The 16,047-nt window shown below is 41.2% G+C and overlaps 1 protein-coding gene and 1 pseudogene across 1 annotated transcript in view; both read right to left on the bottom strand.

The window, feature by feature from the left end:
- CIT (citron rho-interacting serine/threonine kinase) overlaps positions 1-16,047 on the bottom strand; it is an 839,833-nt gene that overhangs the window by 135,999 nt on the left and 687,787 nt on the right. The window contains exon 31 of the mRNA XM_053702064.1: positions 1,659-1,766. Within this exon, the coding sequence (XP_053558039.1) occupies positions 1,659-1,766 (108 nt within the window). The remainder of the gene's footprint in view (positions 1-1,658; positions 1,767-16,047) is intronic.
- Positions 12,260-12,378, bottom strand: LOC128650955 (uncharacterized; annotated as a pseudogene).

Genomic DNA, 16,047 nt, shown 5'->3' with positions numbered 1-16,047 from the left:
TTACAGTCCCTGGTATCTGCTTTGCTGAGACCCAACCAAACCCAAAGGGGAATACGATACCAAATGACGCCTTCAGAAGTCTTTTATAAGTATCAGAGCTCCTCTCACATGCGACTGCATGCCATGCCTCTCAAAAACAAGTGCGCAACACCGGCGCGAAAATGAGACTCTGCCTATGCTTTGGGAAAGCCCCTAAAGAATAAGGTGTCTAAAACAGTGCCTGCCGATATTATTAAATCAAAATACCCAGAATAAATGATTCCTCAAGGCTAAATAAGTGTTAATATCAATCGATTTAGCCCAAAAAAAGTCTACAGTTTAAATAAGCCCTTGTGAAGCCCTTATTTACAATCGTAATAAACATGGCTTACCGGATCCCATAGGGAAAATGACAGCTTCCAGCATTACATCGTCTTGTTAGAATGTGTCATACCTCAAGCAGCAAGAGACTGCAAACTGTTCCCCCAACTGAAGTTAATTGCTCTCAACAGTCCTGTGTGGAACAGCCATGGATTTTAGTTACGGTTGCTAAAATCATTTTCCTCATACAAACAGAATTCTTCATCTCTTTTCTGTTTCTGAGTAAATAGTACGTACCAGCACTATTTTAAAATAACAAACTCTTGATTGAATAATGAAAAACTACAGTTAAACACTAAAAAACTCTAAGCCATCTCCGTGGAGATGTTGCCTGTACAACGGCAAAGAGAATGACTGGGGTAGGCGGAGCCTAGGAGGGATCATGTGACCAGCTTTGCTGGGCTCTTTGCCATTTCCTGTTGGGGAAGAGAATATCCCACAAGTAAGGATGACGCCGTGGACCGGACACACCTATGTTGGAGAAATATATACGTTTATCAAATGCAAAACTGTACTATTAAAAAAGGCCTTTGCTTGTTTAGTAAGATTACAAATATATACACAAGACAACACATCTAACTCTTAACATTCTGTTCCGGACTGTTAATACAAAAGTTTTACCCAAGTGGTTCAAATTTAATACACAGTGACATTTTCTCAAACATAGCACATTAATGATAAAAGTTATGAATCACTAGATGAATTAATAATTAGATGGACACAAAATTATCGTTGGTATTACAGGGAATTGTTTTTAAGAAGACAACATCAACACCAACAACAAAACAAACAAACTCCTGTAGCTGAATTTAGAGAGTCAGACTTCTTGTCTTCATTACTGGAGGAGCGGACATTTCTCTCAGTGAATAATCCAATGCTCTGCGGTCCAATTCCAAGAAAAAATATTTTTTTTTAAAGAAATTCAAACCATTTTAGTAAAAACAAGACATGATATAATTATCTATCTATCTATCTATCTATCTATATATATATATATATATATATATACTGTATATAAATAACCAATATTTTACATCTTGTTCTATAGTGGTAAATTATAATGAGAAAAAAACATTTTATATATATATATATATATATATATATATATACACATATACATACTGGTGTGTATATATATGTATATATATATATATATATATATATATATATATATATAAAATAATTTAATAATACAGTAAACTATACTAGGGTAATTATAAATTGGTGACATGGATTATGCATTTGACAAAAAATATGGTAATAAATAATCAAAAGTGATCATTTCTCACATTTTGTACCTTTTTCTTCTTTGACGGCTGATCCATTTTAGCTTGTAAGAAATCGATTAACTTGGTTTGCTGAGAAATTGTACCTTCCATCTTGACTTTTTCATGAGAGTAGAGGGCCTAAGAGAGAATAAACCTAGTGACATATGTTATGTAATAAGAACTGGCTAAAAACTTTTTGATAATGCATTTGCGCGGAACTCCAGGGTGCAGCATGCTTAATTCTTAAATGGACATTAAACAGATTTCTTTTTCTATATACAATGAGTCCACGGATTTCATCCCTACTTGTGGGATATCGCCTCCTGGTCAGCAGGAGGAGGCATAGAGCACCACAGCAGAGCTGTATATATAGCTCTTCCCTTTCCTCCCACTCTAGTCATTCTCTTTGCCTGTGTTAGTGATAGGAAGAGGTAAAGTAAGGTGTTAGTTTAGATTCTTCAATCAAAAGTTTATTATTTTTAAAATGGTACCAAGAGTGCTATTTTTCTAAGGATGTAGCTGTATTCCTTGTCAGCCTCTAGAGTAGAGCTACAGGTGGATTTAAAGCAATGGGAACTGGTGGGGTTTTACCCTCACTGCGCCTCCCATACTTGTGCTGCCCTTCAATTTTGATGGTCTTAGCAGTTTGTAACTAAGGCCCTTTTTGTCCACAGAATGAAAGGAGGGAGAAGACCTCTTGGTCCTGTGGATGTGCCATGCTGTCGCTCAGCATAGAGGTAAGTGCAGTCTTTATTTTCTGGGCAGACTTGATATCTCAGATATGGCTGTACTTTTTCTGTTGGGGATAAAAGGTTCTCCTTGTTAACAGAGTGTGGGTTCTCATGTGGCTATGTTAACCAACTCTATAGTTATAATTGCTGCACTTATAATGGGCTATTTGTACTGGGCTTTGTGTTTATTGTAAAGGCTCAAGTCAAACACACTCTACTGTTTTCTGGCTATTTGTACTGGCTGACGCTGGGGATGTCTACCGGAGATTCCAGTTCATGGTGTTTTTTGTGGCACTAAGTTAGAACTTTACTGCGCTGCAAACATCTCTGTTAGTGCAGTCGACGGCGTGTTTCTTAGATGACGCCCACGATGGGCGGGGCTTCCCTTGGCGCGCTGGGGCTGGAAAATAACCGCGCAGTACTTTGATCACTTCCGGAAGTGCCGACTGTCTGTAGGAGTTTAACAGGGACGCCACGACCGCATGGTTGCGGGTTAAGCAGGCGGTCTTGGTTGTTATCGGATCGATCCGGAACTTGTGCCTAAGAGTGGTCGGTGGACCGTGGGGGCAGGTAGGCGCCTCCATATTTGTTAACATTGTCTGAAAACCCTAAAAGATTGTATAAACGTTTTCATTTTTTAAAAGCACAGTATTGTTTCAGAATCTCTTGCTCTGACAAGTATTCTATTTTTGTGGTTAAGCTCCATGTGTTTCGGCTTTTGTTTAGTTAGCTTTAATATTTAAAGAGTCGAAACCAATTTTTTTGCCTGCTTTTCTGTGATCATGGATTTGGATGTTATTCAAACTGTACCATGCTCTATTTGTTTGGTGGTGATGAAATGCAGAGTATACCGCAGCTTTCTCCCCAAGTGTCACAGCCTTTAACGCCCGCTCAGGCGGTGCCTTGTATTACGCCAGTTTCTACAGCATTTACGTTAAAAGACATAGCGGCAGTAATGTCTTCTACAATTTCTGATGCATTGTCTAACTTTCCCATATCGCACAGCAAGCGTACAAGAAGGGGCAATTGTGTAGTCTCTGCAGCTTCTGATTCTCTGATGGAAATTTCGGACATACCCTCCCGGGGTTCTGAGTTGGAAGGTACGGAGGTCTTGTCTGAGAGTGAACTCTCTGATTCAGGGAGTGCCTTGCCTCTGACTGATTCTGAAGTCTCTTTCAGGTTTAGGCTTGAACACCTCCGTTTATTACTGAGGGAGGTGTTGGTTACTCTGGATGATTGTGACTCTATAGTGGTCCCTCCAGAAAAATTGAGTAAGTTGGACAAATATTTAGAAGTTCCGTCTTATTCAGATGTTTTTCCTGTTCCTAAGAGGACTTTGGAGATTATTGCGAAAGAATGGGAAAGACCAAGTATTCCCTTCTCTCCTTCACCCGCTTTTAGAAAGATGTATCCTATAGCCGACGCTATTAGGGATTCTTGGCAGGTGGTCCCTAAAGTAGAGGGAGCCATTTCTACCCTGGCTAAGCGAACTACTATTCCTATTGAGGATAGTTGTGCTTTTAAGGACCCTATGGATAAAAAGTTGGAGGGTCTCCTTAAGAAGATTTATGTTCACCAGGGATTCCTTTTGCAACCGGCAGCCTGCATTATTACCAGTGCGGCCACTTATTGGTTTGATGCTCTGGAAGAGTCTCTTAAAACAGAGACTCCTTTGGAAGAAATACAGGATCGGATTAAAGCTCTTAAGTTAGCTAATTTGTTTATTATGGATGCTTCTCTGCAGATTACTAAATTAGCGGCTAAGAGTTCAGGTTTTGCCATCTTAGCGCCCACGGCTTTATGATTAAAGTCTTGGTCTGCGGACATGTCATCCAAGTCTAAGCTTTTGGCTATTCCTTACAAGGGAAAGACCCTGTTCGGGCCTAACTTGATGGAAATTATTTCTGAAATCACGGGAGGCAAGGGTCATATCTCCTCCCTCATGAAAAAAAGTCTAAACAGAGAGGGTGACAAAGTAATTTTTGTTCCTTTTGAAATTTCAAGGGAATCCCCTCTTCCTCTTCCACTAAGCAGGAAGGGAGTTATTCACAACCCAAGTCCACTTGGAGACCCAATCAGTCTTGGAACAAGAGTAAACAATCCAAGAAACCTGCTGCTGCTACCAAGTTAGCATGAAGGGCCAGCCCCTGATCCGGGATCGGATCTAGTAGGGGACAGTCTCTCTCTCTTTGTCCAGGCTTGGATAAGAGATGTTCAGGATCCCTGGACACTTGAAAATGTTTCTCAGTTGGAGTTCAGAAATTCCTCCCCCAGAGGAAGGTTTCTTCTTTCTCGATTATCTGCAGACCAGATAAAGAGAGAGGCGTTCTTACGTTGTGTAGAAGACCTCTCCTCCATGGGAGTAATATGTCCCGTTCCGTTACTGGAACAAGGACAGGGGTTTTATTCAAATCTGTTTGTAGTTCCCAAAAAGGAAGGAACGTTCCGTCCTATTTTAGACCTCAAAAGTCTGAACAAGTTTCTCAGGGTTACATCTTTCAAGATGGAAACCATTCGTACCATTCTTCCTTTGATCCAAGAGGGTCAATTTATGACTAACGTGTATCTAAAGGATGCATATCTTCATGTTCCTATCCACAGAGATCATCACAAGTTCCTGAAGTTTGCCTTTCTGAACAAACATTGTCAGTTCGTGGCTCTTCCTTTCGGTCTGGCCATGGCGCCCAGGATTTTCACAAAGGTTTTGGGGTCTCTGCTTGCGATTCTAAGGCCACGGGGCATTGCAGTGGCGCCTTATCTGGACGATATTCTGATCCAGGCGTCGTCTTATCAGCTAGCAAAGTCTCATACCGACATTGTTCTATTCTTTCTGAGAACTCACGGGTGGAAGGTGAATCTGGAAAAGAGTTTGTTGGTTCCACAGGCAAGGGTTTGTTTTCTGGGAACTCTAATCGACTCCCTGTCCATGAAAATCTTTTTGACAGAGGTCAGAAGGTTAAAGATTCTGAATACATGCCGAGCTCTTCAGACCAATCCTCGGCCGTCAGTGGCTCAGTGCATGGAGGCAATTGGATTGATGGTAGCGGCAATGGACATCGTTCCGTTTGCTTGTTTTCATCTCAGACCGCTGCAATTGAGCATTCTCAGGCAGTGGAATGGAGATTATACAGATCTGTCTCCTCAAATAAGCCTAGATCAGGGGACAAGGTACTCTCTTCTATGGTGGTTGTCGCTGGATCATCTATCCCAGGGGACATGCTTCCACAGACCCTCATGGGTGATAGTGACAACGGATGCCAGCCTGATAGGATGGGGAGCAGTCTGGAATTCTATGAGGGCTCAGTGTGTATGGACTCAAGCAGAGTCTCTACTTCCCATCAATATCCTAGAGTTGAGAGCAATATTCAATGCGCTTCAGGCTTGGCCTCAGTTGGCCTTGGCCAAATTCATCAGATTCCAGTCGGAAAACATAACGACGGTAACTTACATAAATCATCAGGGAGGAACAAGAAGTTCCTTAGCGATGACAGAAGTTGCCAAGATAATACAGTGGGCGGAGTCTCACTCTTGCCGTCTGTCTGCAATCCACATCCCAGGGGTGGAAAATTGGGAAGCAGATTTTCTGAGCAGACAGACATTTCGTCCGGGGGAGTGGGAGCTCCATCCGGAGGTATTTTCCAGCCTGCTTCTCAGATGGGGCAGGCCGGAGTTGGATCTCATGGCATCTCAACAGAATGCCAAGTTTCCGAGATACGGGTCCAGGTCCAGGGCCCCTCAGGCGGAGTTGATAGATGCTTTGGCAGTTCCTTGGTCGTTTAACCTAGCTTATGTATTCCCTCCGTTTGCTCTTCTTCCCTGGGTAATTGCTTGAGTCAAACAGGAGAGGGCATCAGTGATCCTCATCGCTCCTGCGTGGCCTCGCAGGATTTGGTATGCCGATCTGGTGGACATGTCATCTCAGCCACCGTGGAAGCTTCCACTGAGGAAAGATCTTCTCATTCAGGGACCCTTCCTTCATCCGAATCTAGTTTCTCTGCAGCTGACTGCTTGGAGATTGAACCCTTAATATTATCTAAGCGAGGTTTTTCTAATTCAGTCATTGATACTTTCATTCAGGCACGTAAGCCTGTTACTAGAAAGATTTACCATAAGATATGGCGTAAATATCATTTTTGGTGTGAATCCAAGGGCTACTCATGGAGTAGAGTTCGGATTCCCAGGATTTTGTCTTTTCTCCAAGAGGGATTGGAGAAGGGATTGTCTGCGAGTTCTTTAAAGGGACAGATTTCTGCTTTGTCTATTTTGTTACACAAGCGTCTGGCAGAGGTTCCTGATGTACAATTTTTTTGTCAGGCTCTGACTAGAATCAGGCCTGTATTTAGACCTATTGCTCCTCCTTGGAGTTTGAATTTAGTTCTTAGTGTTCTTCAAGGGGTTCCGTTTGAACCTATGCATTCCATTGGTATTAAGTTATTATCTTGGAAAGTTTTATTTCTGGTTGCTATTTCTTCTGCTCGAAGAGTTTCTGAGCTTTCGGCATTACAGTGTGATTCTCCTTATCTTATTTTCCATTCTGATAAGGTGGCTTTACGTACTAATCCTGGTTTTCTTCCTAAAGTTGTTTCAAACAAGAATATAAAGCAGGAGATTGTTGTGCCTTCCTTGTGCCCTAATCCTTCTTCCAAGAAGGAACGTTTGTTGCATACTTTAGACGTAGTTCGTGCCTTGAAGTTCTACTTACAAGCAACTAAGGGTTTTCGTCAATCGTCTTCCTTGTGTCGTTTTTTCTGGAAAACGTAGGGGTCAGAAAGCTACAGCTACTACTCTTTCTTTTTGGCTGAAGAGTATCATCCGCTTTGCATATGAGACTGCTGGACGGCAGCCTCCTGAACGAATTACGGCTCATTCCACTAGGGCTGTGGCTTTCTCATGGGCATTCAAAAATGATGCTTCTGTTGAACAGATCTGCAAGGCAGCTACTTGGTCGTCTCGTCATACTTTTTCCAAATTTTCCAAATTTGATACCTTTGCTTCATCTGAGGCTGTTTTTGGGAGGAAAGTTCTTGAAGCAGTGGTGCCTTCCGTTTAGGTTTCCTGTCTTGTCCCTCCCTTTCATCCGTGTACTATAGCTTTGGTATTGTATCCCACAAGTAAGGATGAAATCCGTGGACTCATCGTATATAGAAAAAGAAATGTATGCTTACCTGATAAATGTATTTCTTTTTCGATACGATGAGTCCACGGCCCGCCCTGTTCTACTGAGACAGGTTGTTAACTTTTTTGTTAAACTTCAGACACCTCTGCACCTTGGCTTTTCCTTTCTCTTCCTAACTTCGGTCGAATGACTGGAGTGGGAGGGAAGGGAAGAGCTATATACAGTATACAGCTCTGCTGTGGTGCTCTTTGCCTCCTCCTGTTGACAAGGAGGCGATATCCCATAAGTAAGGATGAAATCCGTGGACTCAACCTATCGAAAAAGAAATAAATTTATCAGGTAAGCATAAATTTCCTTTTTTTGCTTGGTTGCTTTTTGGCCTCTCTAGGGATCATGTGACAAGCACAATTTTACACAAAACAATAGATGCTTAAAGGGACACTGAACCCAATTGTTTTCTTTCATGATTCAGATAGTGCATGCAATTTTAAGTAACTTTCTAATTTACTCCTATTATCAATTTTTCTTCGTTCTCTTGCTATCTTTATTTTAAAAGTAGGAATGTAAATCTTAGCAGCCAGCCCATTTTAGGTTCAGCACCATGGATAGCGCTTGCTTATTGGAGGCTTACATTTACCCACCAATAAGCAAGCATAACCCAGGTTCTCAACCAAAAATGGGCCGGCTCCTATGCATCAGATTCCTGCTTTTTAAATAAAGATAGCAAGAGAACAAAGAAAAATTGATAATAGGAGTAAATTAGAGTTGATTAAAATTGCATGCTCTATCTGAATCATGAAAGAAAAAAAATTGGGTTTAGTGTCCCCTTTAATGCCAAAGAGCTGCAACACAGCAAAGGGGCCCATTTCTATACAGTATGCTCCACAGAAAATCTAGTCAGCCGGGTGGCATTATGTAGCTGGGTTGTGACAGTATAATACTTTGCAATATTATAAAATTTGCTGCTATTTTTAAATGTTACTTAAAGGGACACAAAAGTCAAAGTAAACTTTTATGATTCAAATAGAGCATGCAATTTTAAGACACATTCCAATTTACTTCCATTATCAAATTTTGCAATATTTTTATATGTACACTTTCTTAGGCACTAGCTCCTACTGAGCATGTGCACAAGCTCACATACGTATACTAGTCTGTGATTGGCTGATGTCTGTCACATGATACAGGGGGGCCGGAAAATGGGAGAAAAACACAAAAAAATGTATCTATTTTTTTAAATTTATTTATCTGATAAATTTCTTTCTTTCCGGATATGGTGAGTCCACGACGTCATCAATTACTGTTGGGAATATCACTCCTGGCCAGCAGGAGGAGGCAAAGAGCACCACAGCAAAGCTGTGAAGTATCAATTCCCTTGCCACAAACCCCAGTCATTCGGTCGAAGGGAAATGGAAAAAGGAACAATACAAAGGTGTTAAATGGGTGCCTGACGTTTAGCCAAAATAACTGTCTGAACAGAACGGGTGGGGTCGTGGACTCAGCATATCCGGAAATAAATAAATTTATCAGGTAAGCATAAATTTTGTTTTCTTTCCTAAGATATGGTTAGTCCACAACGTCATCAATTACTGTTGGAAACCAATACCCAAGCTAGAGGACACAGATGACTAGGGAGGGACAAGACAGGTAAACCTAAACTAAAGGCACCACCTCTTGAAGAACCTTAGTCCCAAAAGAAAACTCAGCCAAGGCAAAAGAAATCAAATTTCCAAAATATGGAAAAAATATGCAGAGAAGACTAAGTTGTAGTCTTGCAATCTATTCCACAGAAGCTGCATTGTTGAAGGCCCAAAAAGAAGAAACAGCCCTCGTGGAATGAGCTGTAATTCTCTCAGGAGGCTGCTAACCAGAAGTCTCATAAGCAAAATAAATTAAATAGATCAGCTTTCTGACCCTACGTTTCCTGAGAAATACACAAACAGGGCAGAGGACTGGCGAAAAACCTTAGTCGCCTGTATGAAGAATTTCAGAGCATGCACAACATCCAAATTGTGCAACAAACGTTCCTTATAAAGAATGATAAGGACATAGATAAGGAACAGCAAGTTCCAATCTGAAACTACTTAAGGAAGAAAACCCAACTACGAACGAAGAACCACCTTATCAGCATGAAGAATAAGATAAGGCACACTTCAAGCCGAGAGTTCCAAAACTCTCAGAGGAGAAAAGATAACAAAAAGAAACAAAGACTTCCAAGATAATAACTTAAAACCTATGGAATGCAAAGGCTCAACAGAGCCTGCTCCAAAACCTTAAGAACAAGGTAAAGACTTCAAGGAGAAGCAACATGCGTAAACACAGGCCTGATTCTGACTGGGGCCTGACAAAAAGATAGAACATCTGGCAAATCCACCAGACGTTTGTGAAACAAATCCTTGTCCAGACCTTCCTGGATGAAGGACAAAATCCTTGGAATCCTGACCTGACTCCAAGAGTGGCCCTTGGATTCATACCAATAAAAGAATATACGCTATACCCTATGAAAAATCTTTCTAGGCTTCTGAACCTGAATCAGGGTCACAATGACAGACTCAGAAAAAACATGCTTTGATAGGACTAAGCGTTCAATCTCCAAGCAATCGGCTTCAGAGAAACGAGATCTGGATGAAGGAATGGACCCTGTGATAGAAGGTCCTTCATCAGAGGGAACCTCCAAGGTGTAAGAGATGACATCTTCTCTAGGACTGTATACTAGGTCCTGCGAAGTCATGCAGGAACTATTAGAATAACCAATGCTTTTTCCTGTTAGATAAGAGCAATGACTCATGGAAGGAGAGCAAACAGAGGAAACAGATATGCTAGACTAAAAACCCAAAGAAACGCCAGATCAACTATCAGGACAGGATCCAAAAAGAGAACCAAAAAAAGCGCTCAAAGCCAAAGTGTGAAGGATAAAACAATATATTTATTTAGACATTTAAAAGCAAAAAGAGTCCATAAGGACTATTTGTAATCCAGGTTGAAATTGCAGGCACACAGAGCAGACATGTTTCGTGCTCAGGTAGCACTTGATCACTGCTTACCTGTGCACCTGCAAAGGCCTGCCTTTTAATTACACAAATTTAAAGTGATACATTACACATTTTGTTTAAACAACCTGAATCTAAAATACCAAGAGTTTATCTACATGGTCAATTAATATAGTATATATGTGAACATAATATACTTAAAGAAGATTATATATTATGTACATAGCCCATTTAAATAAGATGATAAATTTGGTACATAGATGTTAAACATGAGTAATTAAAAAAAGGGAGTGCTTTGAAAAGAAGAACAGTTTTATGTGTCCTAGTCTATACTTATCATAGTTGTGAAGATTTATGCAGTTAGCCACTGTCTCATGTTACACTTGCAGATCCTAAGCTATTCATTACCAGCAATTATGCCATATCTAATTGAAATATTATACAAATAAATCTAGATCTCTCCTCTTATTTATCCCTAAAGGATCAGCCTGCAGATCATTTGACCTAGAACTGTACTTTGGAAGCTTGGCGTTCAGAACGCCATCAGAACGAACTCCAGCCCCCCCCCCCCCCCCCCCCCCAATGTGAGGGTTAAACTGGAGAACACCTCCGGATGGAAAACCCACTCGCCGGGATGAAAATTCTGTCTTCTCTGGAAATCCTCTTCCAAGAATGTGGGTGGCAGATAAACAGCCATTTTGAGCTACCGCCCACTGAACAAATCACCTCCTTCATGGCTAAGGAACTCCATTCCTCCCCAAGCCACTGAGGTGACAGTATCTGACTGGAGCCTAATAAACTTGCTAAGGACAACTGAGGACAAGCCCTCAGAGCATTGAAAGTCGCTCTCCACTCTGAGATGTTGATGGGGAGAGCAGACTCCTCTTGAGTAGAAAGTCCTTGCGCCTTTAATAAGTTCCAGACTGCTCCCCATCCCAGCAGGCTGGCGTCCGTGGTAACAATTACCCAGGAACGTCTCCAGAAACATGCGCCCTGAGACAGATACTCCTAAGAAACCACCACTAAAAAGAATCTCTTAAAGCTGAGCCAGATCTATCCTCTGAAAGAGATCTGAATGGTCACCGTTCCATTGACTGAGCATGAATAACTGCAGAGCTCTCAAATGGACGTGAGAAAAGGGATGATGTCCCTGGGACCCACAGACCAATTACCTCCATACATTAGGCACTGAACGTGAAGAGAAAATCAGCTACAGCTGGATTCAAACTCCCAACTTCAGTTACAAGATGGCTAAACCTACCGGACCACTATAGCTTGCTGTTGGCTGAACAGCAGACTGTAGAGAAAATCTAATAAGATCCCTCACCCTTGTGGTTGGAACAAGGGAACTCTTCCCTAAATTCCCATTCCATGGCAACGTAGAAAAGACAAGATCTCTTGAAAAAGAGTTAGCTTGAAGAAGGGATGAGGCCTGAACCATATAATGTCCAGGAGGGCACTCCTGCAATCCTCCAAGACCTAAAGAGTCTTTCAAGGAAGACTAATCTCAGAAACTTGAGAAGATCCCAGATAATGGGAACAAGAAGATACATATACTTCAGGTCTATGTTCGTCATGAACAGACCCTCTAGAAGCAAAGGAGAATGAATACTACTTTGAAGGACTGTACTCTGAGAAACAAAAACCTAGATTCCGTTCCCTGAATGAGACTGGAACTATCACTCCCAGAAAGGAATGTCCTGAATCCAGTTCAAGAACGCTTCTCATTATACCTGGACTGCAGAAACCCTAGAAAGGAGAAATCTGCCCCTGGGAGGAAAAAAACTTAGATTGCTACTACAGCACCTGGCATTCCCAGGCGGTCTCCCATCCAAGTACTAACCAGGCCCAATCCTGCTTAGCTTCCGAGATAAGACGAGATTGGGTGTATTCATGGTGGTGTGGCCGTAGGCCCAAAAAAATGGACTGACCCTGCAGAAACAGTGAAAGGAAGACTTTCCTCTAGTCTATTCCACTTGACGTGTGGTAGAAAGACCTTTTTGCCAGACCAGGTCCAAACAAGGTCTCACCCTTGTAAGGAAGAGCCAGAAGCTTAGATTTGGAGGAAAAATTAAATATAATCCAAATATTAATACATGTCTTGCTCAAATTGGATATTGAACTTGCATCTGTAGTATTATAGAGCCAAGGCTGTGCCACTAAACCACAGATAGGCTTCTCAGCTGACCAACATTTCAGCCACAATGTCCCGTAGGCTAGTACAGCAAGTCTGGAGAATATAAAAAAAGGAGAAAAAGAAGGTGCCTCCATAGTGCACAATCAGTGATTCAGAAACGCATCAGCGCAGATACTGCTATACTTACAAAATTTCAAGCACTTGAGAAGTGCTACACGGGCCTCCTGGACTCTTAAAAGTTGTCCAGATAACTTTCCCCTTGTGTATTCCAAACTGTGTGTTCCAAACAGCATGTATCCTTGTTAGGCTGCAAATACCGGGGTCCGTCCGTCCACTGCAAAAATGCGACTGCAATTCAATGTATTAAACCACAATAGACTTCCACAGTGGATAATGTTAAAATGAATAATAGAAGTCGGGGATAAAAAGTCTGTATTAAAAAGACTTTATTTGTTATAACACAACGTTTCTCGGTCTTTCCTGACCATTTCTTCAAGTGTACATAACTTAATAAAATTTCACACGACTTTTAAACTCTACTTGGCGTCCTTTACATAAAACTGCGCATGTGCATGCTTTGCTCTCCAATGGGAAGTTATGGTTATACCTTTGAACGGATCAATAGCACACTGTTTGGTTGTATGCTTTTATTACTCATTATTGTTTATAAATAGATGTCATACATATGTTATGTAAAGATTGTTTTTACTCCCTGAGAGCAACTGACAGCAATATATCTATAGTAGTAGCATTATTAACACACCAAACTGTCATGCACAAATAGCTTTGGCCACCCACCAAACCCAAAAGTGTAGAGAGAGCCCGCTAATTAATACGTACAACAAGTACTGTCAGCATGTGTGGGGTGTTTACACCCCTCCCTCTTTGTGGCTTGTGGTGGGGAGGCGCATATAAAGGGTATAAGCTCATACCATATTAAAAATTAGCTTGCTTGTATACAGGCAGATTAATTGGGAATAAAGGTAAGATAGTCGGTGAGTCAAATATATGCCATACCAGGCGACGCTCAATTGTTTAGATGTGAATAGACTGCTGGGCTCCCACTCAATAGGCACAGGACTCTTAGTATTACACACCCAAAAAGTCAGACAATCCTTGCCTACTAAACTACTGAAGTGTTTGTAGGTTCCCTTTAGGTTAACTACCTGCCCACACTAATATACCCCATATGCTGAAGAATACATGTCTGGCAGCATTCACCCCATTGCATGGGCTGGCTGTTGAGATGGGTTGATATAAAACCGTTTTTGAAACAGGGGCTGTCTTAAATTATTGTTATAAGCTGAAATTACTTCTGATAGTCCCTTCATATGGACATTGGGCTATTATAAGATGTGCAGCAATTGCAAATGGATTTACACTTTTCCTTATTATTACCGCCTTCCACACGTTATATCAATAGACAATGACAATATGTAATTGCAGAATGTAATTATGAAAAAGTTAAAAAGTTTGTAACATTTACCTGACCTTTAATAAAGCTCTTTTGAAAAAAAAAGAAAAGAAAAAAAACAAAAAAACTGCGCATGTGCAAAGGTATGCCGTGTGTTCAATCAAGGAATCCCTGACGTTGCACTTCTTTACAATTGGTTTCAAAATTTCCAATGGGCTATAGGTATAGCTACCCAACCCCTCCTTAAAACAAAATGTTGGATAAGAACTCCGATTGGTCCAGTGATAACAACTTTGTACCTATCACATTGTTGTGATAACAACACACCCACATCTCAGGATAAATCTTACTGAGAATTACGTTTGAGTATGTATGTGGATCGTACTGGTTAAAAAGGCAACCTTCTCATAAGACAACATAATAATAATTTATGCTTACCTGATACATTTATTTCTCTTGTGGTGTATCCAGTCCACGGATCATCCATTACTTGTGGGATATTCTCATTCCCAACAGGAAGTTGCAAGAGGATCACCCACAGCAGAGCTGTTACATAGCTCCTCCCCCAACTGCCATATCCAGTCATTCGACCGAAAACAAGCAGAGAAAGGAGAAACCATAGGGTGCAGTGGTGACTGTAGTTTAAATTTAAAAATTACCTGCCTTAAAATGACAGGACGGGCCGTGGACTGGATACACCACAAGAGAAATAAATTTATCAGGTAAGCATAAATTATGTTTTCTCTTGTAAGGTGTATCCAGTCCACGGATTATCCATTACTTGTGGGATACCAATACCAAAGCTAAAGTACAAGGATAAAGGGAGGGACAAGGCAGGTACTTAAACGGAAGGTACCACTGCCTGTAAAACCTTTCTCCCAAAAATAGCCTCCGAAGAAGCAAAAGTATCAAATTTGTAGAATTTTGAAAAAGTATGGAGCGAAGACCAAGTCGCCGCCTTGCAAATCTGTTCAACAGAAGCCTCATTTTTAAAGGCCCATGTGGAAGCCACAGCTCTAGTAGAATGAGCTGTAATCCTTTCAGGAGGCTGCTGGCCAGCAGTTTCATAGGCTAAGCAGATTATGCTTCTTAGCCAAAAAGAAAGAGAGGTTGCCGAAGCCTTTTGACCTCTCCTCTGTCCAGAGTAGAAAATAAACAAAGCAGATGTTTGACGAAAATCTTTAGTAGCTTGTAAGTAAAACTTTAAAGCATGAACCACGTCCAGATTGTGTAATAGACGTTCCTTCTTTGAAGAAGGATTAGGACACAAGGATTGAACAACAATCTCTTGATTGATATTCTTGTTACAACCTTAGGTAAAAACCCAGGTTTGGTATGCAGGACTACCTTATCCGCATGGAAGATCAGATAAGGAGAATCACATTGTAAAGCAGATAACTCGGAGACTCTACGAGCAGAGGAAATAGCTACCAAAAAAAGAACTTTCCAAGATAAAAGTTTGATATCTATGGAATGAAGAGGTTCAAACGGAAGTCCTTGAAGAACCTTAAGAACCAGATTTAAGCTCCATGGCGGAGCAACAGGTTTAAACATAGGCTTGATTCTAACTAAAGCCTGACAAAATGCCTGAACGTCTGGAACATCTGCCAGACGCTTGTGCAAAAGAATAGACAGGGCAGAAATCTGTCCCTTTAAGGAACTAGCTGACAATCCTTTTTCCAAACCTTCTTGGAGAAAGGATAATATCCTGGGAATCCTAACCTTACTCCATGAGTAACCCTTGGATTCACACCAATAAAGATATTTACACCATATCTTATGGTAAATTTTCCTGGTGACAGGCTTTCGTGCCTATATTAAGGTATCAATGACTGACTAAGAGAAGCCACGCTTTGATAAAATCAAGCGTTCAATCTCCAGGCAGTCAGTCTCAGAGAAATTAGATTTGGATGATTGAAAGGCCCTTGTAGTAGAAGGTCCTGTCTTAACGGCAGAGTCCAAGGTGGAAAGGATGACATGTCCACCAGATCTGCATACCAGGTCCTGCGTGGCCACGCAGCGCTATCAAAA

The sequence above is a fragment of the Bombina bombina genome, chromosome 2, assembly GCF_027579735.1.
Source record: "Bombina bombina isolate aBomBom1 chromosome 2, aBomBom1.pri, whole genome shotgun sequence".
NCBI classification, from domain to species: Eukaryota; Metazoa; Chordata; class Amphibia; order Anura; family Bombinatoridae; genus Bombina; species Bombina bombina.
Note: the sequence above shows the minus strand (reverse complement) of the source record. Positions and strands in the feature narration are given on the sequence as shown.